Below are 27055 nucleotides of genomic sequence, written 5' to 3'. Positions count from 1 at the left end.
TCTGATAAAAAAAGAAGATACACTTTTGCACTTCCTTCCCTTTCATTGGTCAACTTTGACCTTTTGGTTACTGGCGCCGTTTTGAAAACCGAAAACAACGACTTCTGAAGATAAAAACCTTCTTTTTGTGGTGAAAACTCTGTTAAGATTCATAATTTTTGCCGTGCAAGGTAGGTAAGGTAGTTATATAGACACAGAGGAATAGTAGGTTTCTCAGTATTTTGCTAAAAATCACGAACAGTGAAAATATATCTAGGGCCGCTTGAAGTTGTGGGGAGGGGGGCAGCATACACTAGTACCTCTTTGTATTTTCCATTTGTCAAACATGAAACAATTATATAACTATGTAGCTAATCTGATTTTGAAATGTCGTTTTAGGGGAAAAGGGAAAGAAGACTGCTGTGCAAGAAGTTGTTTTCATATTATAATTTGTAATATTATAATAAGCATATTCATAATAATTATGTATGTTTTATGAAAATAATATTTTACTGAATCTGTTTTCTTTGCTGCAGAAGTTGCGCCATGATGTTGGGAACAGAACTACAGAACCTGGACGGGAACCTGAAACATGTACAGGACACACTGCTGAACAAGTGGATGGGAGACGGGCTGACAAAACACCTGGATGAAGAGAAGCAGAAACATGCGGAGTGCATGGCACAGGCCAGGGGTCAGTATCTAACTTACTGTGTTGGCATTCATGATATTTACCTGAAGCCTAGGAACAAAGTTCTGTTTTTCAAATTTCCCGACCGACCCTTGCAAAAAATGGCTGACCCTAGCCTTTACTTTTGAACGACCGCTGGTAAGGCTATACATGTAATACATTGTGTACTAGTACTTTCGATCTAACATTTCAAACGATGATAATTCTGAAACATCATTAACGTATTTCCAGAAGCAATTTTTCTTGAATTGGGTGAATTATTTGTCCACCTGTTATTTGTCAACAATCAAACAGGTGGTCGAGTCCTTAGCCTGAGACAAAAAGAAGAAAACTTACTTACTTACTGACCTTATTTTTTCAAATGTCCTTGCTAAGCCTTATCAAATGTCTCAATCAATCAGTTGCCACAGTGTGAATTGTTACCTCTTTCCTTACTCCAGCCGACATCTCCAAGTTGGAGGAAAGTGTGAACTCGTTTAAGATGCAGGCAGAGAACAACAAAGAAGGTGAGTTTTTTGTACATTACTTTTGGTATATCTAAGTTCTTTGTTCTTTTCCAAGCTAATAGTTGGTTGCAGAGATAAACATCTAACGTTATATAGGCCAATTTGAGCTTCTCATGAATAACCAAATTTTGGTCTAACTGACCGTGATTGAATGTTGTGTTGACCTGCAGCCCTCCAACAGAGGATAGACCAGATGCAGACTGCCCGACAGGACATCGAGAAAATCAAGATGCAGACTGAGGAGATGAGCAGACAGGAGGCGGAGCTACAGGGGATGATTGGCACTTCTGTTCAGCAGATTGCTAAGGAGAAGGAGTGTACGTTTTTTCTACAGTTTCTGTATCCAGTATCTGTATCCAGTATCTGTCTTGCTAGGCTTATGTTATTGGTCAGAATTTTTCAAAGAATAACCAATGAGATGATTCCCATCTGATTATTTAAATACAGTGAGCAAACAATCAGGCCAAAAACAATACTAGTAAGTCGTCCAAAAATATACAGATACTGTGAACATTACATGCAACTTTATGCCCTGTGCAGTGTGCAGCTTTGTAATATTTTAAAGATTGTACTTAGGCATAGCAAACAATAATGATCCATAGGTAGTCCAATGATTTTGTGTTGCCCAACTGCAGTGTTACAAGCTCAAGACCAAGTCACCAAGCAGAAAATGGAAGAACTGCAGAAAGCTGTGGGTTACTTTAAGGACAGACTGGGACTCAAGTTCAGAAAGTTGGATGGTGAGATTTCAGTGTCATAGTTAGCATAAACTCAAGTTGACATTTAGAAGCACTTTTATTAAATTTTGCTCCTAGTAAATTCCACAATGTACAGTACAAGCAAGCTTGTTCATGTCCATTCTTTGTTGGATAGATTGCTTACTGAAAGCAATCCTGTTAATTATTAATCACAGGGGGAAGACTACAGTTTGTGTTCACGCTCATCGATGTAAAGAACCTGGACAGAGCCTTTGTCTTCACACTGAAGGTGGAGAGCAAGTATGAAGGTTAGTAAGCAAAGATAGCACAGATAGCAAAGATATTCCACTAGTTCCTGCATGCATTTAGCTACAATTGTGATACAGTATAATTCATTTTTAAAATATTTACAATTTTCAAAGTTAACTTACCTTATCAAACCTTCTGTTCCACAGTGGTCGACTGTGACCCCAAGGTCGATGACCTTGATGACCTAGTGGCCAAGTTGAACACCACCAACAACCTGTCAGCGTTTGTACAGGCCATGAGGAGACGGTTCAAACAGCTGGTCTAGTCAACATCTCTCGAGCTCCTGTCCTGGAGTTATTTCTAGTATGACTGTAAATACTGTAGAAATAAGCCTGTCATATTCTCCCTTTCACAACTTATTGCACTAATATGTAATACTTTCACAATGGTAATCCAATGGTACATGTAATTTGTGTGGAAATATAAGCCTTTAAGACCATTTTTTTCCTTGTGGAAGCTACTAGTATTACTCAGTTTGGTCTCTACTTTAACAACCCTATCCTTCTAGTTCATGTCACTTAAAGTGGTAATACACGTGTCTTAGGATACGTAATATAAGTACAGCCAAAACTAATGCAATCTGTCTAAGAAAACAAAAATTGAGTTATATCTATTACTATTAGCTTATGTCATACGTTCCATAAAAGTGTTTGTTGACATTTGGCATACTTATAGTAAGTTGACCACATCCATATGATACATGCACCAATAAAAGCCTTGCTGTGAATGAACTGATGGTTTATTATTTCTGCATAGATCACAAAAATCTGGATACAACACTTCATAGAAGTGTGTCGTAACAGATTCTGATGAGCAACATGTATGTAAATCTGTTATGGCATAGAGTAAGGCACACTGATGTATCTACATAGTACAATGTTTAACCATACTGATGTTAAGGTCCTATCACAAAGTCATGAACTAGCTAGTCAGCTAGGATCGATGCATGATTGTTGTTCATGTTAGTATGAAGACTAATGCATTTTTATAAACATCTAGAGCTACAATGTACCCAAGTATCAGGTATGAAAAGACTTTTTAACCTAGCAGAAGCAAACAATACTTCCCTACCTTGTTGGGTAAAGGAAAAAGGTACATACTAGTATCATCCAGATAGTACTATCTACATTGGGTCAGTAAAAGTACATGTAGTACTAAATGTTGTTTGTACAACAATGTCATGTACAAATGTATTTAAAACTAGCAGCCAGACGTTTTTTCTGAAGCTCATATTTTACAAACATGATCTTGTGAGAGTTTCAGATCAGATGCAAACTTTTCTCAAGCTACATGTACATTGTCTACATATTACATGGAAAAGGGTGAGTTGAATTGTTAAATTTGGTCAAAGCAACAACCTTGCGAGTTCTAAGAATACTAGCCTATGCATATAAAGAAGACTATGCATATAAACTGTTTGGTCCAGTCTAAATATGGTAACATAATTAGTTTAGAGACCAGAAAAACAGTAAGAATGCAACAAATACAAGCAAGTGTAAAGCTTCACACAGACACTAAATAAAAGCCTAATTTATGCATATCATATTCCTATAAGAATATTTTGTCTGTATAAATAATTGAGTGATATACATTGTGCATCTTACACAAATCAACAAGAGCTGAAAATGGTTGGAAAATTTCCACAGTTACAGTTAGTAACATTATATTTGATTCAGTATGTACAATTATTAAATGCAGCAAAATTGTTCCACTGAGGAAGGAAATGGCAGTTTCAGGTCAGATGCAAAATAAAATTTCCAACACCCCATGTATTACAGATATACATGTAAATGCCTCTTTGGAAACATTCAAGAGACAAAGAGTGAGGCTCTAAAATAAGGTTAATAACAATTTTCCTGTTGGTATTCTCAAAGCCCATTGGAAATCAAGGTAAAAACCTGAAAACATAATCCCTTTTAAACTTCTTTCATCAAACATTGGAATTATAATACATAATTGCACAGTATAAGACATCTACTACCATGATATCTTGACTTTGCTCAATTAGTACCCCAAAACAAGCACGCAGTAAGACTTATACACAACATGCAAATTACCTAAAATCACCCGTTGTCCCAAATTAAGTTAGTTTCCACACAAATTTTAAAAAATCACAATACATATCAGTACACAAAGCAAACAATTCATAAATCAGTATATACAGATATGTTGGAATTTAAAAGTAACTGATCAAAAGACTGACCCATCCATACAATGTAAAATAAAATACATGTAGGTATATTACAGCTAGCTCTTTTTCTTGCCACCTTGTCTTATCTCTTTCCTTTATCTAATTGTTAATTCATTCAATAACAAAACGTGTATTTGAAGAAGGTGAGAAGACTGATTTTTGTAATTACGATAAATGATATGAGGTACATGTCATCACACTGGCAGCTGTCCTTTAAAAAAAAAAAAACTACGAGAAATTGAAGCTACTCTAACCATTAGTTTTAGTGTAGCACAAAAGGGACTATACATGTTTCCTAACAGTTCTTTAATCCAAATGCTGAAGTACTGTAATTCACTTTGTCTTTATGGTAACAGAGTGACAAGTTCATGTTACAGAAGTGACAGTAAAAAAAAAAAAACTGTGAACATAACCGTACATAGAAATCATACAGGAGTATAAATCCATCCTACTATAAAATTGTAACATTATGTTATCCAACACCAGTTGCCAAGTGTTGCAAAAGTTGTGAGTCAGACTTCTGAGGAGCTGGCGTGCCTTGTTGGAAGTTCTTCTACGTAAGAAGCCGGGAAGTACCCAGTGTGTCCTCTCAACTCTCCACACCACCAGCCGTCTTCAAGCTTCTCATGTACATTAATGATGTCTCCTGGAAATACACAGTAGTAGCATTCAGAATCAAAACGTTTCAATTTCTTCACAGGCATTTAAAGGAAAAGACATTAAAGATTTGTCTGGTCAGAGAAATTCCCAGAATGTCTAGAAAATAAGATTATGCTTAGAGGAGGTTATATTATAATTAGATTTTTATTCGCATTCTGTGTTTGCTGTATTACTAACTGTTTTTAGTATAGATTTTTGCAAATCTGCTAGCAGAGAGTGCACATTGTGGATACTGAGTAGGACTATTTTATTTGTGAGGGGTGTGAAGGAGGAAGATTACATCAGGGCCCATCAACCCTCTCTGGACCATGATGGTGGTAGATTCCATCTTCCCGCCACTTTTAATTCACTCCTGATGTCATCAAACTTCTGGAGAGTCAGCGAGTGGATCATACATCTGACAAAGATCGACGAGATTTACGGATAATTCATGGTAAGATCCCTTGCCAAAGTGGTCAGTTGTGCGGCTGTAATGCCGCATTACGTGGTCATTATCAGATCACTTCTGGGGTTACCCCGGCATTAAACTAGCTCCCACTGAACATTGGGAGTAATGCTAGATTGATGCCATGACTATTTATCATCATTAATCATCTTGGCCTTTTGGAGTGGGGCAGAAGCTGTTGCCTGATGTGATCTCCACCCCTGACAGCCTGCCTGACAGCTTGCCAGTGGGGATGGTCACACCAAATTAATCCTGTGCTCTTTGAAAACATATGTGCCTTCTAGGAGGTGAAACATAATCTGTTTTCTTTGAGCTGAAACACAGCATCATACATATCTCCAAGTTTGGCTTGTTTTGACCAAGCTACAGGAGTCTTTTCTTTTCTTTGAATGTCTTTTAACCACTAAATCAAATGGTCCAGGACCTGTTGGTCTGGGCTGATAGTGACTGCATTTGTATACATACAGAGCCTCCTACATGTGCTATGGGGAGTTGCAAAGGATGGTCTGATCTATCATGTGACCATGTATGGGAACATTCTGCTCCCCCCAGAGGTCATGTGACCTATGGGGGGAGCAGAATGCTCTAAGCTGTCTTGGTCCTACATTGTGTTCTCTCTCTCCACTTCTTGTTAGACATTTGCTACCAGGCACCACATTTTTTTACCAAATGTATCGAAATTTTAACAGAGCTTGGGAATATACTTCCACAGGTATTCTTGGTTTAATTTTTTGGATGCAGGCCCTAAAATAATTCAATGTAGCTTTTTTGTAAAAAAAAATAGTCCCAAAAAGTATATTGTAACTTATTTGCTCCTGTGTCTTCATATTAGGTCAAATAAAGGACCTAAAATTTGGTATGAGGATAGTGGTTCATGTACGGTGTTGGTGGTTGAAGTATAATGACAAGAAGTCCTAAATGCAACTTCATGTATGTTCTTTTAGGTTGGAATTGCAACAGAAATTCTGAAAATATACCCTGTGTAAAAGGGGGACAAACTTCAGACTGTTTCAGGCCAGGCAGGTTATAGACTGAATTAGGTTAGTCAGGCCTGCTCAGAGGCGGTGGGACGTCAGTTGCTGACACAGGATGTTCTAAATGGTTGAGGATTGTGCTTACTTGAGCCTGGTGCTAATGTAAGGGTCAACCATAACCGAAGACTGTGACAGAGGGCATTAATGCAGGGGAAAGGCAAACTAATTGGTTCAAGGCACTGCAGAGTTGACAGTGGAGGGAGGTGCCTTGGACAGTCATAATCTACTGTGAAATTAGGCACTATACTGGCTGTAATGCAGGATGAATGTTTCAGGGGGTAATGCTGCATAGCAGACCACTTTGGCAAGGGATCCTTTCTTGACTGTTGTAAGAAAGCTTATACTCTACAATGATGTGTTACTGACCTGGTTGTATGGATATCTCATCTTTCTCATTACTGGTGAAGGCAAACTGTGCTTTACACTGGCATAGCACTTCAGGGGGACCATCATCAAACTCTGTGTCTGAACAGAAAACAAAACAGTCACTATATTTAGTAGGTCAAAAGCTTATACACAGTATAGCACTTTAACCTCTCAGGCAACAGAAGAAACTGTGTTACATTGGCATGAAGATGCCATGTAAAAACTAACAGTAAAAGATCCAGTATTTGAAAGCTAACGGCATCCAATGCAAATTCAGGGCAGCAGATAGGAAAGATGTCTCAAATAAGTACCAGTTCCACCTGTTTGCTCGTGGACAAATATTAATTTCACCCAATTTACTGAGGAAAAATTGCTTCTAGAAATGCATGCACTAAATGATGTTTCAGGATTCAAAGGGTTTGAAATTCAGATTCCAGATCGAAAATTCTATAGCCTTACCAGTGGTTGATAAAAAAAAAAAGGTTAGGGTCTGCAAGTTTTTGCTAAGGTCAGTTGGAAAACCATTTTTTCTAGGCCTTACCCGAGTAGCCATCATAAGTTGAGTCTACAGAGTTAGTCTCCATCCTGGTTGGTTCAGACCTCATGGGTACAGAGTTACCCTGGGGCATTAATGTGGCATGTCTGTGGGCAGGTCCACTGGACTGTGGGGGGCCACCTGTTGCTCCCAGGGTGATAACTGTCGGGATCCTTAGTGTGCTGTGCATAATCCCCTACAAGACAAACAAACAAACAAACAAGAATGATAATCAATTGTAGCAATATGTAGTGTTTTTTTTATACCTCATAGGTGCCTTGTTACTGGATTGTATGTCACTTATTAGTATTGTGAGATGATGACATCACTACATTTGTACTTGTCATGAAAGTTCATCTGTGTTGGTAGTTGCATGTTTAAAGTTAAAACTTTTGTTTCAACACAAGACAATGTTCTCACCTAGAGCTTTCGACCAGTCACTTTGGTCTTCTTCAATAGACTGACACAGTGAGACTTGTCATTGTCTCTGAAGTGTGACGTCAAAGGTATCTGGCAAACGATGTCTGCCTCCATTTAAGCCACATGACAAGTCTCACTGGGTCTATTGAAGAAGACCAGAATGACTGGGTCAAAGCTCTAGGTGAGAACAATTTCTTGTGTTGGAACAAAAGCTTAACTCTAAACAAGCCATCACAACTTCAATCTGTATTTTTCTGAGTTTTTAATTCAACAGGAAGGAAAACCTGGACCCTCAAAGCCACCTCACATTAATGGAAACTGTTAATTAAGAAAGTCTACCATTGCAGAGCTAAGCTGCTATGATGTTTATGCCACATTTTCTATATATGGCACAGCCAAATTGAGTGATGCATTCAGCCTTGTTCGAAACAGCAGTGTAAGCAGAAACAGAAACTGCGGCACACTTCAAACTATCTACATTCACACCAACTTAGCACTGCAATGTTGATTATCAAATGGTATCATTCATTTGTGAACAGTATAGAGCAATGTTGTTCACTCATGACAATACCATGTGATAGCGTTTGACTGTAGAATAGAAAGAAGACAATACTGTAATTCACTTTATGTTTGCGGTAGCATTACAGCTTGCGGTCTGAGAAAAACGGACATGTTCGCAAAACTATATGCTCACAGTTATGGCAGTTGCAGCAAAAAGAAAATTATTTCTTCAAGGTACAGAAGTGACTGACAAAACCGCAGACATAAAAGTACCCCAAAAAATTGTGAATTACAGTATCTTTCATAGAGCTGCAAAGGATGGACAGGAAAAGATTGCTGTTGGAAAAGACATAAGGGAGGTTTAATGCCTGAAATAACACGCTATCGCTCCGTAGCAGCATGCTTCCTGTAGAATGGCGTCGAAGTCGCTTCAGGTGTACATTGGCAGTCCCCACATACTGCAAGCCAGGGGAATACAAGTTTGTAAAGCAAAAACAAAAAAGGAAAATAAAAGGGTCTAAACGTTTAGTTAATGTATATTTGCCAAGCGAAATTAAGGCAAGAGCAGAGTTCCTATAACATCCACAAAGTATAATTGCTTCCATGGGTGAAGAATTTTCACAGAAATAGGTGGTAGAGAAATTTAAACTCTTCCTCCCTGTTCATTTCAAAGTACAGAAATCTAAACGTATACCTGCACAAAATGATAATTCACCTGTAACTTTTTAAAGTTCTTGAACAGCCTTCCTTAAATTATAATTATTAACGGTAGTTGCAACACTTAAGGATGGGGAACACAACTCAAAAGGTAAGAAACTCCAAGAAAAAAATGAATAGTTTAATGTTACAGTATTATCTTCCATGAAGCACCCACCTGTTTGTCCCTATGTTGTTCTATGTACTGGCTGAGGGGATGCTCTGGTTTATTGTGGCCCTCTAGCAGCGCAAGTGTGCACTGCAGCTTGTACTGACTGACCGAGAGCAGGTCTATCATGGCATTCAACTGTATCAAGAGAAAAGAGAACATTGCTGTAACAAGATTTTAAGGAATTTTAACAGAATAATTGCAGTTAATTAGTCGCTTTGTTTTTTAGATTGCGAGAATTTCTAGTATAACTTGATAAAACCAATCAAGTTACTGAATCAGATTTTTTGTGTAAAAATGTTAGCCTACACACTCAGGTAGTAGTAGTACTTACATGTAACAACTGCTGATGGACCTCTCCTTTGGCCTCGGAGTCTGCAAACCCTGGTCTGTCACTGTACACCTGGTGTAGGTGCTGAACACCTGAGGGGGAAAACAACATCTTCACATACAGGGCTTTAGATACTTTTTTTTCTGGTGCAGGTAACACTGAATATTACCTGCACCAGACAAATTTTACCCACACCACTCAGATTAGTACTCAAAGAAGTATGGACCATACTGAAAACTATTCAAATACCTTATACTTCATTGGTGGTAACAGTCAATGCAGCAAATAAAAATCCACATACATGTACATGTACATGGACCAGTGCACATACCCTGTACAAGGGCCAGTGCAGGTTAGCTCCATGTAGACATCAGAAATATCTGCACAGCTCCAATTTTACCTGCATTGAGGTGCATATGCACCCAGTATTTTGAGCCTTGACATACCCAGTCAGAATTGTACATACTACTAGGAAAGCAAACTAAGAAGATTCTGAAGTAAATATGAGTAAAGTAGAAGTAAAATTAAATCAAAAGAGAATTATGTACAATATTAATAAAAGAAAGGGTTTACCTCTGAAAAAGGCAAAGAACAATTTCCTTTTAGGAGGAGCATGATTACATGTAGTACCTCAAAGGAGAAGGAATTAATAAGAAAAAATTGAAATGATTCTATACACAGACAGCAAACCAAAAAGAATTTGTACAGCAACAGAAAGCAAGCCTAAATCAAACTAAAATGCATGTGAAATTCAATTACAGACTCAATCAATGTGGCACAAAATAAGAAAGGAAAAAGACTACTAATCAGGTATAATTATAGTCACTGTGGTATAATCGGACTAAAAAAATCCACCTTCTCTTGACTTTTTTTCCCGATCTATCTCGGTGCCAAGTCTGTGTAACTTCCTGAGAAGGGCAGATTTTCTTCTGTCTGTGTTTATTGTGTTGGTGGTGTCCTCTTCCTATGGGCAAAAGGAAAACCATGTATTTCACCTCAAATCTGTAATATGGACACTCAGGTACACTGTATGAGCATTTATAGGTAAGCTAGACAATTCTACAATGAAGTTTAAACTTTCAACAGAATCAGTTGACTGAATAACCAATATGATATGTCTCATGATCTACATGTATTGGTCTATTGAATTGTGATACATGTGATATAACAGTTGAGTGCATTTTGTACTTACATAGCAGTCGTACAGTAACTGTTCAGGTACATAGTCCACAGTCTTGTAGTGTTCTATCATGTGAGCAATGTCACCACTGATGTCCACACATAACACAGACTCTCCCAGTCTGTTACAACTCTGCATGGGGAAAAACACACAACAACAATATTTACTCTTCATGCGGTAACCACATCTAAAAAAAACAAGAACTGAATTTAATGTACAATGTATATTTGTATTACCTGTATCCTACAGTAAAGCAATATGTGAGACTATTATTATAATATCATAACTCTGACTTACCGTATCACACAAATGTATCCTCCTTTTAGCTAGCTTAAGGGATGTAAGGTACACAAGATAATCTCATCATCAAATAGTTTGTTAAACATTAATGTATTTCGCTGAAACATTCTAGTGGGATAGATTGTCGAAAGCTCTAGGTGAGAACAATTCTTTGTACTAGAACAAAACTTTTAACTTTAAACATGTAACTACCAGATGAACTTTCAAGATGGACATTTTGCCTTACCTGTACCATCTTGGACCTAATGTCTGAGAGAAAAGAGTTATACTTGTTGAGGAGTTCATGCATGCCTTACCTGTGCCATCTTGGGCCCGATATCTGAGAGGAAAGAGTTGTACTTGTTGAGAAGTTCGTGCATGAACTTGATCCTCTCCTCCTCCAGGTTCTGCATCAGAGCACAGCACTTATACGCCGAGGCCTCCCAGTCGTGACGGGAACGTTCTGCCTTCACCACCAGGTCCAGATACTCCGTCTCACTCTTCTGCTGGTTGTCTTCTGCCTTCTTCTTCTTTTTATGCAACTGTTAAGGAAAATAACCATATCATAACAATTTTGAAATTTTTCTAAAGAAGAGATTTTTGGATAGCTTCTATGAAAATCTTTTTTTGATTCCTAATCGAAAAATCTCAAGATTTTTCAGTAGACAATGTAAAAACTTTGTCAAATGATGCTGGCTAGAACTTACTGCACTTTACTTTATTGAAGATGAAAGGCATGACATGTGGTAGCCAGGCAGCAACAAGGATGGTAGTGGCTACATTGACATCTCAGCCAGTACTATAAGGAACACATTGACATAAAAAGAACTGTTTGTTGATTTCTTTCACCTTGGATATTTCTTTCTCTGAGAAGACCCTCCCCTTGCCACTGTTGACGTCGTCCAACTGTTCCTGTAGTCTCTCCATCTCACGAGCATGGAGGTATGTCGTCACCTTCATCTGAAGCAAGGAGAAACAGAAATAAGAATGGGGAAAGGCACAGCAGGGTGCCATCCCTGTCCCTGGTACTGAATGACATTCACACTAACACTGCCATCCCTGTCCCTGGTACTGAATGACATTCACACTAACACCACCATCCCTGTGCCTGGTACTGAATGACATCCACACTAACACTGGCATCCCTGTCCCTGGTGCTGAATGACATTCACACTAACACTGGCATCCCTGTCCCTGGTACTGAATGACATTCACACTAACACTGCTATCCCTGTTCCTTGTACTGAATGACATCCACACTAACACTGGCATCCCTGTCCCTGAATGACATTCACACTAACACTGCCATCCCTGTCCCTGGTACTGAATGACATTCACACTAACACTGGCATCCCTGTCCCTGGTACTGAATGACATTCACACTAACACTGCTATCCCTGTTCCTTGTACTGAATGACATCCACACTAACACTGGCATCCCTGTTCCTAATACTGAATGACATTCACACTAACACTGCCATTCCTGTCCCTGGTACTGAATGACATTCACACTAACACTGCTGTCCCTGTCCCTGGTACTGAATGACATTCACACTCACACTGCCATCCCTGTCCCTGGTACTGAATGACATTCTTGAGCCAAAATATCCCTTTGTTATCAAATTCCTCTTGCTTCATTAGAAAGAATTGTATCTTTAGATAAGTAGACATTTTAGAATTTTTCGGTTGTCCCGAAGATCCCATGATCCCTTAAGACTACCTAAGAAGAGGAAAATGATTAGAAAAAGCTATTAGTAACAAAGTACACTGTAACAACATTTTCAGAGTCAATTGAATGAACACTGTAAGCACATGGTTGACTTGTAGGGTTCTGTTATACCATTACCTTGTTTTGTTCTGCTATTCTCTCTCCCAAAGATTTGGTGACTTTTTCTACAGTTGTTTCCATCTAAAAAAACAATACATATACAACAGTCAGAAAAACATTTCAGGCTAAAGTTGCACACAGGAGATATAATTCTAAAATAAAAGATCAACAATAAGACAATTTATACAAATTTCAAGGAAGTATTAAAATATAAAAATGCAAGGCATTAGACAAAATTGTTGATATCATATGTCATCTTTACAAGCTCAAAACTTATGGCAACAGTAATACATTATATCATACTGTTTTAACTCACAGGTTTTCTAGTTTTTGACTGGGCTTCTATGAAACTTTTCAGGGGTTTCCAGGCATCCTCGTTTAGGGCTGATGACAGATTTCTGCAATTAGACAAACATGTTATTAAATGTCATGTAAAACACTACAGGTAGGTATGAACATTGGGAAACAAACGAGCCCTGATGTGTTTTTTTCTAGAAGTCAAAACACTGTTTCAAGAGTTTGTAACCGACCTGTGCATCTCTGCCTCCAGCTCCATTTCTGTGGCCACACACGTCCATGTTGTCATCAGAGTTCTGTCAAAATTAAACTTGTTTGAGTTGAACTTTGCTAAACAAGAATTATATACAGTCACAAAAATGACATTGATATCATTTGATGCAGACTGGTGCAAAAAATGCAACGTATATCTACCTAATATGTGATTAACTAATTTATTCTATTACTATGCAAAACTTTCTGTAATTGTATATTACGTATACATGATAACATTGCAGGCATTGAAACAGCTATATTTAATCAATATATCTAGAAGTTAGAGACTTCATAGGGTGCACACTGCCATTTCCTAACAACTTACACACACAAAACTTGTACAAGCGACCACCCCATCCAATACCCCCACCCCCACCGTGCTGGAGCCCTCAACCAATTGAGGTTTGCACGAAAAGGGAAGAAGAAGAAGACTTAAAATCATCCTTGGCTTCAAACCTGCTGGCCAGTTTTAAGCACCAAGCTCACGTAAGCACTTCCTGCCTGTGATATTCTATACCAGGCAGGAGGAGATGGGAGCTTATCTCTTGTAACTTACCCGCCTGTGGTGTTGACTGCCTTGGCAAGTTTGGTGGACAGCTTACTCAAGCCTTTGGCATACGCCTGTTCCAACTCAGCCCTATGTACCAAGGAGGAAAGAAATAAAGAAGATGGCAGTGTTATTCAACATTACATCAGAAGAAAATGAATGATTATTTGTATTTTCAATTTGAAGTGAATAATATAATTTATTCTAAATCTCTCATTATTTGGACTTATGATTATTGAGTCTACAAAAATTGCACAGAAAGATACATGCAGCAAAAATGTCCTGATGATTGTATAAATTGTGTATGTTATTTTTGATACACTATTTTAAAATGGGTGAAAGTTTTGCTACTGTTTTCTAGAATGTTCTCTGTCTTGTCTTGTCACAATGTTTTGTATAAGAAGACCACTTGTCTAAGAAGGCCACCCTTGGTTCCCTGGGTGGTCATCTTAGACAGGTTTAGGTACAAGTGTTTAGGACTAACCTTTCATGCAGCACTGCTCCTATCTCATTGCAGAACTCCTTGGCTTGTCTCATGTGTCTCTTCAGTTCATCATAGCCAAAATGGCCCTGGAATAGAATGACATGATCATAGATTTACATAACACAATAATAAAGGCCCAGAAAACCTATGACAGGCCTCTATGACTTATATATTGACTGAGCCTTATTGTATGTTCCCTAAATACAACAGCAGTGAGTATATTATCAACAAGTTGCTCCAGGTATATACATATGTACATTATACACTTCAGACAGAGTTCAAAGTACAACTTGAAGCCTGCCTGTGGCCTGTATGATATATTGACAAAAGGATTACAATCTAATAAGAGTCTAGAGAGTGATCAATAAAATGTACACAAACTTTTCTGGGTAGCTACTGATAATCTTAATCTGCTGGCAAAATCAAGGTAACTATATTATGAATATATAAAATATGAAAACAGACTACTTCATAAGTTGGTTTCTCTATGACTTCTGTTTGGTACTTTCCATTTCATCTTATAATATACTAGAGGACCTCCACCACCTGAACTTAGATAAGATCAACCCACAAGACAGAGACAAGTGGCGAGCTGCCATCAAGCCCCAGATGTATTGTGCAAGCACGTCTAACCCTCGGAAGACGGGAAACAACAGACGATAAACCGGACAGTGAGTGAGTGAGTGTAGTAAGGTGTGCAACAAATAAATTTGCTCCTTTTTTTGTGCCATTGAATTCTCTGTCAAAGAACAGTACACTAAGTCATGTCTATGTATAAGGCTTTGGGTAGGCAATGTAAATGAATTTTTGTTTGCTTGCTTACTAATGGCATTTTGTACCATGGTTACCTCACCATGTACAGTTGAGTGCACATCGGATTTATGCTGCATATGACCTTTGGAACAAAAGGTAGACTATAGCCTAGAGGTCGTGGGAAAAAACAGCTGGTTGGACAGTACCTTCTACGTAAGACTATTATTAAAGCATGTCACAACATGCTGTGCACGTAATTATTCATAGAACAATAGGATTCGCTTTAGCAAACAGCTGTTAAAAAGGGTCAAATACACAGAGGTCAAATTAGTGGGGCTTTACTACTGTTCAGTGGTCTTTGGACCCAAAATTGCAACCTCCACCCTTAACAAAAAATTAAGGAAAACGAGAAAAAATTTTTCAATTTTCACAATGATCTTTTCTTAAATGTACCCACCTGTGACATTAAAATTATTGCTGTGTTTATTTATTTTTTGGCATACTTATGCTTAATACTGCTAGTGGGTACATGTATAGAGAAAAGTATTATGATTATAATGTATATATATTATTAGTTGCCAAATGATTGACATATTTAGTGTTATAACCCCTCACTGATCAAACTGAATACTGAGTGCCAAGGCTGTATTTGTTTTGTAATAGCATGGTTTATCCAAATGGTCCCTGGGATGCAAGTAATAATGCCTAAAAGCTTTCTAAAAGCCAATCTAACTGGCTAAAAGCTATAATTGTACAGCCTACACTGGCTACAGGACAGAAGGGAGAACATTATGCAGACAATTGATGTATTTGCAGGGCACTGAATCACACAGATATGAAATGTTAAAAATAGATTATTATTTATCTATACATAAAATAGAAAAGATCTGAACAATAGATAATTGTTTGGGAGAAAATGATACAAAATAATAAATGGATAATTCAGTACTTCACAATACCAATAATCTTACTAATCTGATCAGCTATTATATTTATAAAACATATGAACATATGATTCTAGGGCCACACCCAGGGCTGTATTGTGATATGATTATGAATTATGGCAGAGGGTGTGGTTGTAATATGCAGGCCTTAGTTGATGGGCTGGGTACCTCTTAAGGGTGTTACCCTTAATATTCAGAAACATACAGATATTTGCAGTCATTTTGCATCAGATAATGCCATAGGAATATGTAGATAAAGATATGATGAAGTATATTTTTTGTATTTTGAATATAGACTGTTCATGGAAACAAATATATCAGTCATGTATACTGCTACTGTATATTGATAGATTAATACTAATAATAGGCTACTGAAATGACATGAGTTTATTCGTATCAAAACATTGATTATACTCATGGGGAAATGTACATCTGGCACATTACAAATGTAATCCAATAGCACACACGGGAACTTTAATACTATCGTGCTAAAACACTACAGTATTAAAATTGTTTCAAGAAATTGCTACCTAGTTTAAAGTCTCGTCGTTTTACTCTTGTTTCCTTTATTAGCTTTGTTTGAAAAAGCAAACAAAGCGAATCATGTGACGTTGTGCCAATATGCCGTTTCTATGCAGTGTGACAATCGAAAGACATTAGTCATAAAAGAATTTTTATAGTATTTCGCCATAAAAGAACAAAATGTTGGGACAGACAGTATTTGCAGTTTGCCTAATGTTTTGTTCCCTTAATTTCGCTTTGATAACTACGAAGTTTTTCACCGCTATCTGCAAATGCACCTTGGCATAAATTTTATTGACATAAAAGACCAAATTTCCCCCATACACCTGTATCTATAATTTTCCATAATTTTGAGCTCCTGAGTGGCAAAAACTAATAATCCTAGTCCCCATTAGGAGATTTTTAAACACAAGAACATGAGCATGGTATCTGGATATGTTGACACAGTAGACACGTCCATAAAAGTATGTCGTAACTGTTTGCTGACAGAAAGTTTTGCAGACGACAAATTCTAGTGCCATATGCAATAATTCATGGACGATTCTTACCATGAAGGCGTCTTTGAATTGTGGCATGGTCGGTTCTGCCTACCATGAGACGTCTTACGGTGCTGTCTTGGGAGGTTTTCACTACAGGCACTTCTTTCTTCGGGAAATATTTGTCGAAAGTCCACAGAGCGACGTTCAAAAAGTAAAAAGTCGAGGCGCCATTTTGAAAATTAATCCCGTCATGCATCACAAAGGTTGACCTAGGGTAACCCTTCCTCCTCCCTTGTCCCGCTCAGGTGCGCTATCTAGCGACTTGTATATGTACTGCAGAGCTCCCATCAGTGTGTCAAATCTTGTCATATCCATAATTTGCTGACGAGCTGATACAGACAAATGGCAGAAACTTTACGAAGACGGTACATTTTTATCCTTGATAAAGGCTAAGCTCTATTCTGATTTGAGGTAACGTGTTGTCTGTATAGTGCAAATAACGTTAGTAGCTAGCAAACTAACGTTACTAACTGTAGTATCATTTTCTTGCTCTTATCTGTATCTGTATCTGTATAGCCGGTATAACCGCCTTTCGGCGTAACACACCAGCTTAGACGAATAACAAAGTTCCATGCCATGAAATATACTGTAGTTTTGGTCTACTTTTACGTTGTGCCTTGTTGACTGCTGCTGAAATTCTACTACTAGCTATCAGCATGGAGGTACCTCCATGCTATCAGTATGCTGCGGGTTGGAACGGGACAAGCAATGGTGATGGGACAGCGACAGGTGCATTCAAATATTCCATTGAAAGTGTCCTAACGAGATGCACTGTACTCATCACAAGTACACAAAGTATATAGATGGGTTCTTCCACCAAACAAGTGTGTAAAATGTATGAAAACATCACATTGGCTCTCTCTATAGCTCCTCGGTTGGAGAGGTTTCCATAGCAGCTACGATGGGCTGATGCTCCGCAGAATTTTCCATATAAGGAGTCAGGGGGAGGGGTTACGTAAATGAGTCCTGTATCCAGGGAACCCTAGCTTGTCTCTGTAGAATGTACTAGAACTTATTAGCGGAAACACAACGCCATACTACATCAAAACGGGCCTCGTTTCATTGTTATAGACCAGTCTGAGCAAAGTGTCGCGTCCTTGCCAAATAAATTAACCCGCGCCTCCGTTTTTAGGGATATAGTAGAGACTTGACAGCGAGCACGTGCAAGACTATGGGGAAAGAAGGCGAAATCATTCAGGACGACCAGTAAGTCATTTTGTATTTCTTTCGTTGAGTATTTTACGTTGATTTTCGTTCTTGCTGTGATCGCCACCATCTTATCTTAGTGTGGCATTTTTGTGGGTAAGAGATGGGGTTGACTAAAGAAAGACAGACGGCATAGAAACACGGATTGGTATCATGTGCTCACATGGCGAAACGGGCGGAAGCACATGTTATTGCAGGCTCGTGTCAGAGTGTTAGATATAAATTGCCCGTAAATGCTGCAAAATATATACTGGTCCTGGTCCACTAAAAAAACAAATCGCACTTCCAAAAACTCCAAAAGCTGAAAGTGCCACATTTAAAGTGCAACGTTCCGGATGTTTTCACACTTATTTGTGTATTCAGAGAGGTTATAATGTATCTTTGCAATGAACTTGGATCCTTCACCATACAAGAGCGCCACACTGCGATAGTTAACGGAATTGCTGGATATTGCGTTTCCTTGAAGAAAAAGCAGGCTAGGGTAGAAACGATTAGATGGATTTATGATATAACATTATATTCACACATCAGAGGGATGTTTCTGGAAATAAGATATTATATTCTACCAACTTTTTTCTTTCATTTTTGTGCATCCAACATTGTTCTTTGAGCCTGGAACTTTCCAGATAGTGTGTGACCCTAAAATTTCCCAGCATTCGTAGCGCCGGGATTTGTAAGATGGCTGACAAGTGAGTATTCAAAAAAATTAATTTTCAGTTTCCCTCGTTCCTGTCGACAGTTCATGCTTTGCATACCGAAACTTGACTACAGGTCGTTAGAGAAAATCGTTGGGTACCGAGCTGTTATTTTGTTTGCTAAATTGGCGGTAGGGATAAGCAGGAAATGGCAGTTTAGTGCGGGAGACGCTATGGCATGGCGTGCATGTGGGAGGACCACCACCAAATTTCCTCATGTTCGCGCTCAGGTCATCCTGTCATGTATATTCTACCATTCCTGCTATTCCTTAGATTTTCACTGAAAAGGGAACGAAATATTGCTTTTGGTTTGTACCGCTACGATGTGTCAAAGAGAGTACACTGTGATATGATTTTTAGATGAAAGCATGTCTACTGCCCCCCTCCCCAAGTTTTAGTGCGCCCCCCTCCCATGCCTTTGTGTTGAAGATATGATTTTACGATCCTACGTGCTCGGTCTTTTGTTAATCCATGATGTAATGCAGTTGTCTCACCTGTGCTTGTGTTTGTTAGCTATTAGATGTTGATAATGGGAATGAAAATTGTAACATTTTTTGGTGATTTTGTGATCAACAAAATATATAGGGTGATTTACTACTTCACTGCCTCAGAGTAACATTTAAATGTCTTTATCGTTCTCATATCTGTTGATGAAGAGACATGTAACTTGAACATGTTTTAAATGTCATAATCAATATAGTGGTATGTTACAAGTCCAGGTTTGACAATTCTTAAATGTCATTTTTTTTTCCAATTCACAAATATTTCAAAGTTGAACTTCGAACAAAAATCTTTAATAGATTTTTTTTTAGTTTAAGCAGCCTTTGATCTGTGAAAAAGGAGCAAAATTTTGGGATGGATCCAAAAATCTGAAGGATTACCCACTTCTAGTACTCGTACGATGGGTAATGGTGGGAAAATTTGCAGACCTTCTTTGATAAGCTCATTACTAGGGATTAGAAGGAACACAGACCTGAGTGAGTCTCATGCAACTCAATCAGCACCATTATCATTATGATTGCAAACCAATCCAGTCTAATTGTTTCCCAAAGGAAGCAGCAATACAAGATTTCAAAATGTGGACTCAAGACATTATAATAAGCCTATACTAGTATGTTTTTGGCTCTCTTAAATCTGTATTCGGTATTGTTGTATACTGTAAGATTCTATAAGATTTTTTCATACTTGATGTGGAAGGTTTGTGATCGCAAATCGCTAAAATGCTTTCTATTAGGTGAATACAACATCTGATATATTATGATGGCTTGGCTTTGGTGTTTCATCACTCAGGTGTCAGATCATGGTCATTGGAGCTAAAAAAGGTCGATCAGCTAGAAAAATTTATGTGATAATATGTCCCTTGTACAGGTCCATACAAAAAGGCTAGGGTTGGTAGCTATAGGGAAACAGGAAACACATTTTTTTCCCTCTAGGCCTAACACAAATGTTTTTCCTGTGTTTGTACAGACCTGTTGCTCCTGCGGTGTACTGGGCCCAACGCGATGACGTCCTCATCCTCACCATACAGGTAGAAGACATTGACCGCGACAAAAACAGGAAGGTCACGCTCAACGAGAAAAGCCTTTCTTTCAGGTACACTTTCCCTGATTGGTCAAATTGTTTCTTTGTCTAAATGATAATCACTATCCAATCTAAATATTCTTGTTGGTATGGGTAAATTGCTGTGCCCCCATTCTTTTTGTGCAAAGTGAAATTTCCACGTTATCGGGTACTGTAAATCCAGGGGTCGAAATAGATTTTGGGGCCAACTTGCACTGGTGCAAATGAAAAGAAAAATACTTGCACCGGAAGAAAAAGAGTTGCACCCTCCAAAAATACAGAAGTGATGGGAAACATCCGCTGGCAGCAACGTAGATAGTAACCTTCTGTTACTTACAAAAAATGAAGAAAAACTTCATGGATTCTGGTTTTGTTCCTTTCCACTCCAGTTCTTTATTAATTAATATTATTGGGTAATTCTACAGGTAGTAACAGTGGATAAAGCAAACTTGCACCATGGTGCAAGCAGGCAAAAAATTAGTTGCACGACACCAAATTTACTTGCACCAAGTTGCACACAGAGGGTTATTTCGACCCCTGAAATCACTTTATCTTAGCGGTATCAAAAGTTTGCGGTCTATGAAAAATGGATGTATTTGCCGAACTATATATGTATTTTATTACAGTTCATTGTGTAGATGCGATGTTAAGATGTGTGGATTTTTTTTCCAGTGGAAAAGGAGGAGCGGAAAACAAGGACTATCACTGTGACATTAAATTCTTTAAGGAAGTTAATGTAGAGGTAAGATCAAATTTCATGTTTTCATATGATACCATGGTTACGTTAAAGGACAATTTTGTTGTTAACAATTAGTTCAGTTGGGACACATTGATGACAAGATATGTTCATATTAGAGAAATATTTAATGATCTGTTCTAGTTTTCTTGTCGATGAATGTATTTCCTCCAACTTGTAGGACTCTAAATACAATGCAACAGCAAGAGGGCTGAAATTTCTCATCAAGAAGAAAGAAAAAGGGCCGTATTGGACTAGACTAACAGAGGACAAAGTGAAGGTTGGTATCATCATTTGTTGTTCTGTAGAACATCTCTTTACTCATTAGGAACTTAAAAATGCATTATTCACAGTTCTACAGTACTTAGTGGCAAGTTAGTATGTTACAGAAAAAGTACATTGCAGCAGCATAGTGTGTCATTACTGTGAATTACATGTTTGTTCACAATAGTTGATTTTGCTTTGACATAATGTCCCTGTTAAGTCCTAGAAACATCCATAAGAAAAGAAAAATAATCAGATGGTACATGTAGACCTCACTCCCTTACACATACTGCATTGCAATCCTTTCAGTACCATAGACAGCACTGAGGATGTATGGCAATCATATGCTGCATTGTCGATATTGGGAATTGCAGAAACACAGACATACAAATGACAAAAACACTACTTTGCTCCCTTGGGAGCAGTTGCTTAGGGGCTGTTTCATTGATTGACAGTTTTATTGTTTGAAAAAAATAATTTGGTTCTCAGTGGCAAATCTTGGCACATTGGTGACGCCAAATCTGTCTGTGTCCTCATCAGTGTTGAACACAATATCAACGATTAGCCGAAAGGCCCAGGAGGGAAGTCGTGTAAAGTACCTTTGAGCATGTCGGAATCAAACCCTGGGACAGTCTGGCCATTACACTACACGATGCCACATATTTGTTGAAACTAAAATCTGTGGTAATAACCATCCCAGCTCCACTGTCTGCAGTTTTATTGGTTGAAACTGAAGATAAAATCTGTTTGTTTGCAGCTCCACTGGCTGCGGACAGACTTCAGCTACTGGAAAGACGAGGATGACTCAGACGATGAAGACCAGCAGAGAGATGCCAACTTAGAAAAGGTAACTTCTCATCAAAAACTGCCCGTTCACCATCAGCTTACAAAAAAGCTAAGTCAATAAAACCGTGAATATACCAGTAAAAGTACACAAAAAAAATTGTGATTTACAGTGTGCTAAGATGATTTGATTAGCAAATAGCAATCAGGTATTGTGAATTTGGCAACCGTCATGAATGTGTAGGTTTTGTTTGGCTTGAAATTCAGTCGTAATTTTTTTTCCCTTTTCCCCCAGTTAATGGCACAGATGGGAGAGAGTGGAGGAGGTTTAGGTGACGGAGATGCACCAAGCATGGATGATCTGGATGTAAGTATGAGCTAGCAAATATATAAGAAACATATTATTTCCTTATGGTTTTAAAGGGGCATTATGTAACATTTTTTTCACCAAAAAAATTAAGTATTTCAATTGAAAAATCTTTATACTGTTCCACTTTGCAACATTTGTTGCACTGTATTTTGCTGCTTTTTAGATATAACATTTTGAAATTTTAAAAAGTTGAAAATGTCTTTTTTCTATCCAGGATGAGAAGGATAGCGATGATGAAGGTAAGGAAATATAAAGATATTGAAATTATATTAAAATTATTTCTTAACCTTTATTTTATACTGGCATCAATACCATGTCTTCTTGTTCATTTCAATGATGCCACTTTTTTTTGCATTTGTATATTAATAATTGCTGTCTTGTATGTTTTTTCAGAGTTGCCAGACTTGGAGTAGAATCGAAAAGTTCGTTATGCAAACCAGCAGATTTCACATTTCTTCCAACAGTTTAGCCCCCCTTCTATGTCTAGCCAGTTAGTTTTACTCAACTCTTCTCTTGTCCATAACTGTAAAATACTTCGTAGCTCTCAGCTGCTTATACATCATTGCAGTGTTCTCATTATACGTTTTATATCATGAAAACCACAACTTTCACAACTTGCATTTGTACATAGACTCAAAGGACTTACCATGGGGAAAGTGTACTTTTTGTAGATCTATTACAAATTTTTATTTTGAGTATTAAGTTCCAATGTCCATATATAACTCTTAATGTTACACTTGATTGCGTTATCTTTGTATCCGATGTTTCTTTCACAACTTTCTTGGCCAATTTGCATTTTTGTTGTGTTTAAAAGGCTTTCAGATGAGAAGAAAATGGTGGCTCTAATCTTATGTTGTTATCGACTTATCTTTAGAAAGATTTAATTCGGAATGTGATTGTGAGGAAAATGGTGTAAAGCTATTACATAGAATTGCACGAGTTACGCTACACTGCATTTTCATGTGGAAAGCCTGCACCCCCCAAAAAAAGTTAGGAAGCAGTCTTTAGTGGAATGAACTTCAACATGTAACATTTACATGCATAAAGAAGTCAAACATTCTTTTAGTGGTGCATACCACCAAACAATCTGATGGAATACAAGTCAACACAGATTTAGAGCAGTGTTTGGAGTTATCCCCTGTGCAAAAAGTGCTACGAACGTCTCTGTTATGCAGTTAGCAACCATGAAATCCATACCATTCTAAGTGTTCTTTATTAGAAAGTGTAGAGTAGGCATAGCATGGTTTAGAATTCAGTATAGCAGCTTTCCTCATTTGGTACATCTTATTGTTGGAATAAAAACCAACCTACAAAGGTGATTGGTATTTCATTGATTGATGTTAATTGTAGTATAATGTTAGTTGACATAATAATTGCATTACTTAAATGTTTAGTTTGTTGAATTTGTAACTTTGAATTCCATCAAGTTAGAAACAAAGGCATTCACGATACATTGACTTCCTACATATATATTGTGTTTGTCAGAAATGGCCAGAAAACAGCAGTGGGTTTATATACACAAAATTTCTCTTGAAATGCACAATTATTGAAACACAACATGGACCCAAGGCTAGGATTGCACGAATATTCATACAAGTTTTTTTTTGCACAGAAAAATCATCATTGGAATAAACAATACAGTCTTCAAGTGTTACCACAGCATAACAATATCACATTTTGAGTTACACACACTGTAGTAACACTGTCCAGTGGTCACAAATACTGTTTTTGTACAGTCATGTCTCCACACTTAACTTGCTTACATTTTTATTGGCACAACTTTCCAGAAATACAATGGTTTAATTTCAGCAACAATCTAAGTCGATTGACATTCAATTAAAATATACCCATCAAACAAATAAGTTAGACTTTATGGTTAAAATATACAATAATCATCTTTTAAAGCATACTCACACAGACATGCAAAATGTACTTGATTGTGCCTTTAAATGCACGACAATAAGTAATTAGCCTTACTTCCTGTAAAACTTTTTCCAAAAATAGGCTGTCTTGAAAGTGACATTTTATCGAATTTATAATAATCAAAATGTTGTGTTTCATTTTGTGAATTGAATATTTAGTTGACTGAGTGAATACATCCACCAGTCATCTTCTACTACTGCTACATTGTGGTAGACGCGTCTTCAACTTCCAGGTTCTCCAGTAGGTATAGGTAGGACATTTCACGCCCAGCCACGCCCTTTCGTTTCTTGATAACCCTGATCACCAGGAGAGTAGCCATAGCCAGTAGCCCCAACACTACCACCACCCCTATCACTATTCCAACTGTTGATGACGAGCTTCGTCCTGGATCCACTGGCTTCCTGGCAGTCGTGATGGTTGTGACGTTAGCTGTGATTGGCGGGATCCAGGTGGGTTGCATCGAGATGGTAGCTGAGAGCTGATTGGTCGATTTCAAACTCGGTGTTCCAATGATGAGTGTGGGTGTGGGCGTGGCCAATGGTGACATTGAACTCATGTTTACTGATGTTGGTGTCACGTGCGGTTGAGCAGTTGTTGTTGCAGCAGATGCCAACGTCATCGGTAGTGGCGATGGCGTCATCAGCATCGCTGGTGCTGATGTCTTCGCCACAGATGCTGATGAAGGTGACGAGATCACATCTGCACGGGACGGTGCTGCAGATGATGTCATGAGGCTTGGAGGTGTCGAAAATGGCGTTGATGACATCACCAGTGATGCAGCTGATGACCAGCCTAGTGTTGGAGTTGGGGTGGTCGAAGACAATGGCACTTCGGATGATGGAGATCGGACGACTGAGGACGGCATCAGCTTTGGGCTTGCCGGGATCGGCGCCGTTGCCATGGAGACTGATGTTGATGGGGATGACAACATATCCTTGATTGACGTTGTCAAGGCCGGTGTTGTCGTCATCACGAACGATGTTGGGGTTGGTGATATCAAGTTGAGGTTGGCGGTCGGTGATGGTGCCATCACAGATGGTGTTGTCATTGAGGACACCATTAGGTTGGAAAGCTGGCTCGCCGGCTCTGACAACATCGGCAGCCGTGTGGGTGTGAGAGAAGGCAGTGGTGCCCGGGACGGTGACGTAGGTGTCAGTTTCCATGGTGATGGTGACGACATGGTCATGATTGACAGAGATGGAGATGACGTCATTGGTCCTGCAATCATTATTAGGATGTCAGGACAATCGTAAAATGGTCTCTAAACTGTTATGGATACGAACAATACAACAATTTATTTCTTCAATTTTAAAAGAAAATGTGATTTATCGATTTTGCTATATTCTACCAAATGTAAGAGTGTAAATTAATAAACATTTCAGTCATATGCATTCAACAGGGGTAGTAAAAGGCATGCAAAAAACAATTTAATAGGGAGAATTTTGCATTCCCCACCCCAAGTTTCCTCGCCTTTGTCTGATGTACACAGCAGTAAGTGGTTGGTACGTGTTCGCACGTGATTCCTGCTGTATCGTGTCGTTTGTAACAGGTACCCACGGAGAGTTATGTTTTAATATGTGTATTGGACGTGGAATTCTTTTTTAAACCTACCCATAGTGTTCATAAGGGACCTTTGTATATCCGGAAGTAAATGTTTGTTCTGGTTCTCTTAATCCTTGTTGCATTATATATTGCAATGTGGCTGGCCTTTGTATCAGCACTTGTCCGTAGCTTCACACCGTTTTACTTTGTATACTAACGTAGTGTACACATACGCTCACCAAACCTCCCTCCAAGCTCTTGAAAGTTGGGTATTTGAAAAATTCTGAGGAACAACAGGTGGTGTGGGCTCTCACTTTCCACAAAAGCAACTCAGTAACGTTACATATTCAATATCGCCATGTATATCTTCAAGGCATAATGTGACATAGTGATTCAACAATGCCAATAGCAATTGTTTGGAAGGCAACTAATGGCAATTAACCTAAAATAATCGCCAAATCTAAGGTATTGTTTCGACACAAACCGGTTGCGAAACTCCAGTCCCATGTTCAGTTGACCGTAGATCCTACCATCATGTGACCCCCCCCCCCGACCTCCTAGTGCCTGGTGTTAACAAGTTGTGGTAGAAAACACATGAGACCTGAGAAAAACGAACCCAACATCGGGCCACAACATGTCAACAACGTACCTGGAGTTGAAATCGAGCCGTCAGTGGCGTGAAGTTCCGCCAACAGTGCTCCAAAAATGAGGAACACGAAAAACACCTGTCTGAAAACAGCCATGTTGGAGGTGCGCCAGCCTAATCATCAGTCACGCGTTTTTTTATGCATGAATACGAGAAGGGAAGTGAAACGAG

General features: G+C 38.4%; 4 protein-coding genes across 11 annotated transcripts in view; 2 read left to right on the top strand and 2 right to left on the bottom strand.

The window, feature by feature from the left end:
- The first annotated feature begins 45 nt into the window (after window positions 1-45).
- LOC109478811 (kinetochore protein Spc25-like) lies at window positions 46-2903 on the top strand. 2 transcript variants are annotated; one of them, XM_019780618.1, is made up of 7 exons: window positions 46-170; window positions 519-673; window positions 1111-1176; window positions 1347-1493; window positions 1812-1916; window positions 2090-2182; window positions 2330-2903. In XM_019780618.1, exons 2-7 carry the CDS (start codon window positions 526-528, stop codon window positions 2446-2448), a joined length of 678 nt encoding a protein of 225 aa, XP_019636177.1. In that variant the 5' UTR covers window positions 46-170; window positions 519-525; the 3' UTR covers window positions 2449-2903. The 2 variants fall into 2 exon arrangements, with proteins under 2 accessions (XP_019636177.1, XP_019636176.1); XM_019780617.1 differs by having other exon boundaries at window positions 516-673.
- LOC109478810 (nostrin-like) lies at window positions 2631-17348 on the bottom strand. Of its 4 annotated transcripts, XM_019780613.1 has the most exons (17): window positions 17169-17348; window positions 14402-14487; window positions 13927-14007; window positions 13349-13411; window positions 13135-13216; window positions 12837-12899; window positions 11840-11950; window positions 11308-11532; window positions 10724-10843; window positions 10387-10495; window positions 10105-10161; window positions 9535-9623; window positions 9210-9338; window positions 8704-8793; window positions 7421-7610; window positions 6880-6978; window positions 2631-5020 (listed from the first exon to the last, which is right to left on the bottom strand). In XM_019780613.1, exons 1-17 carry the CDS (start codon window positions 17193-17195, stop codon window positions 4887-4889), a joined length of 1755 nt encoding a protein of 584 aa, XP_019636172.1. In that variant the 5' UTR covers window positions 17196-17348; the 3' UTR covers window positions 2631-4886. The 4 variants fall into 4 exon arrangements, with proteins under 4 accessions (XP_019636172.1, XP_019636174.1, XP_019636173.1 ...); XM_019780615.1 differs by lacking the exon at window positions 8704-8793; XM_019780614.1 differs by lacking the exon at window positions 10105-10161.
- A 782-nt stretch (window positions 17349-18130) lies between these two features.
- LOC109478758 (prostaglandin E synthase 3-like) lies at window positions 18131-24083 on the top strand. Of its 3 annotated transcripts, none has more exons than XM_019780505.1 (8): window positions 18131-18365; window positions 20528-20653; window positions 21293-21362; window positions 21538-21636; window positions 22378-22467; window positions 22699-22770; window positions 22988-23012; window positions 23167-24083. In XM_019780505.1, exons 1-8 carry the CDS (start codon window positions 18331-18333, stop codon window positions 23184-23186), a joined length of 537 nt encoding a protein of 178 aa, XP_019636064.1. In that variant the 5' UTR covers window positions 18131-18330; the 3' UTR covers window positions 23187-24083. The 3 variants fall into 3 exon arrangements, with proteins under 3 accessions (XP_019636064.1, XP_019636066.1, XP_019636065.1); XM_019780507.1 differs by lacking the exon at window positions 18131-18365 and adding an exon at window positions 18984-19054; XM_019780506.1 differs by lacking the exon at window positions 18131-18365 and adding an exon at window positions 19262-19290.
- A 140-nt stretch (window positions 24084-24223) lies between these two features.
- The window catches only part of LOC109478757, a 6459-nt gene continuing 3627 nt past the window's right edge, over window positions 24224-27055 (bottom strand). Inside the window, exons 1-2 of one of the 2 annotated variants that reach the window (XM_019780503.1) lie at window positions 26888-27037; window positions 24224-25914 (exon numbers count right to left, since the gene is read on the bottom strand). In XM_019780503.1, coding sequence (XP_019636062.1) covers window positions 25122-25859 — 738 coding nt within the window. In that variant the 5' untranslated portion in view covers window positions 25860-25914; window positions 26888-27037 and the 3' untranslated portion in view covers window positions 24224-25121. Of the gene's footprint in view, window positions 25915-26887; window positions 27038-27055 lie in introns of those variants that run through there. The other variant, XM_019780504.1, reaches the window with a different exon arrangement.

The sequence above is a fragment of the Branchiostoma belcheri genome, unplaced genomic scaffold, assembly GCF_001625305.1.
Source record: "Branchiostoma belcheri isolate BF01 breed outbred unplaced genomic scaffold, Haploidv18h27 scaffold45, whole genome shotgun sequence".
NCBI lineage: Eukaryota > Metazoa > Chordata > Leptocardii > Amphioxiformes > Branchiostomatidae > Branchiostoma > Branchiostoma belcheri.
The sequence above is the reverse complement of the archived record's forward strand: the minus strand, read 5'-3'. Positions and strand labels throughout refer to the sequence as shown.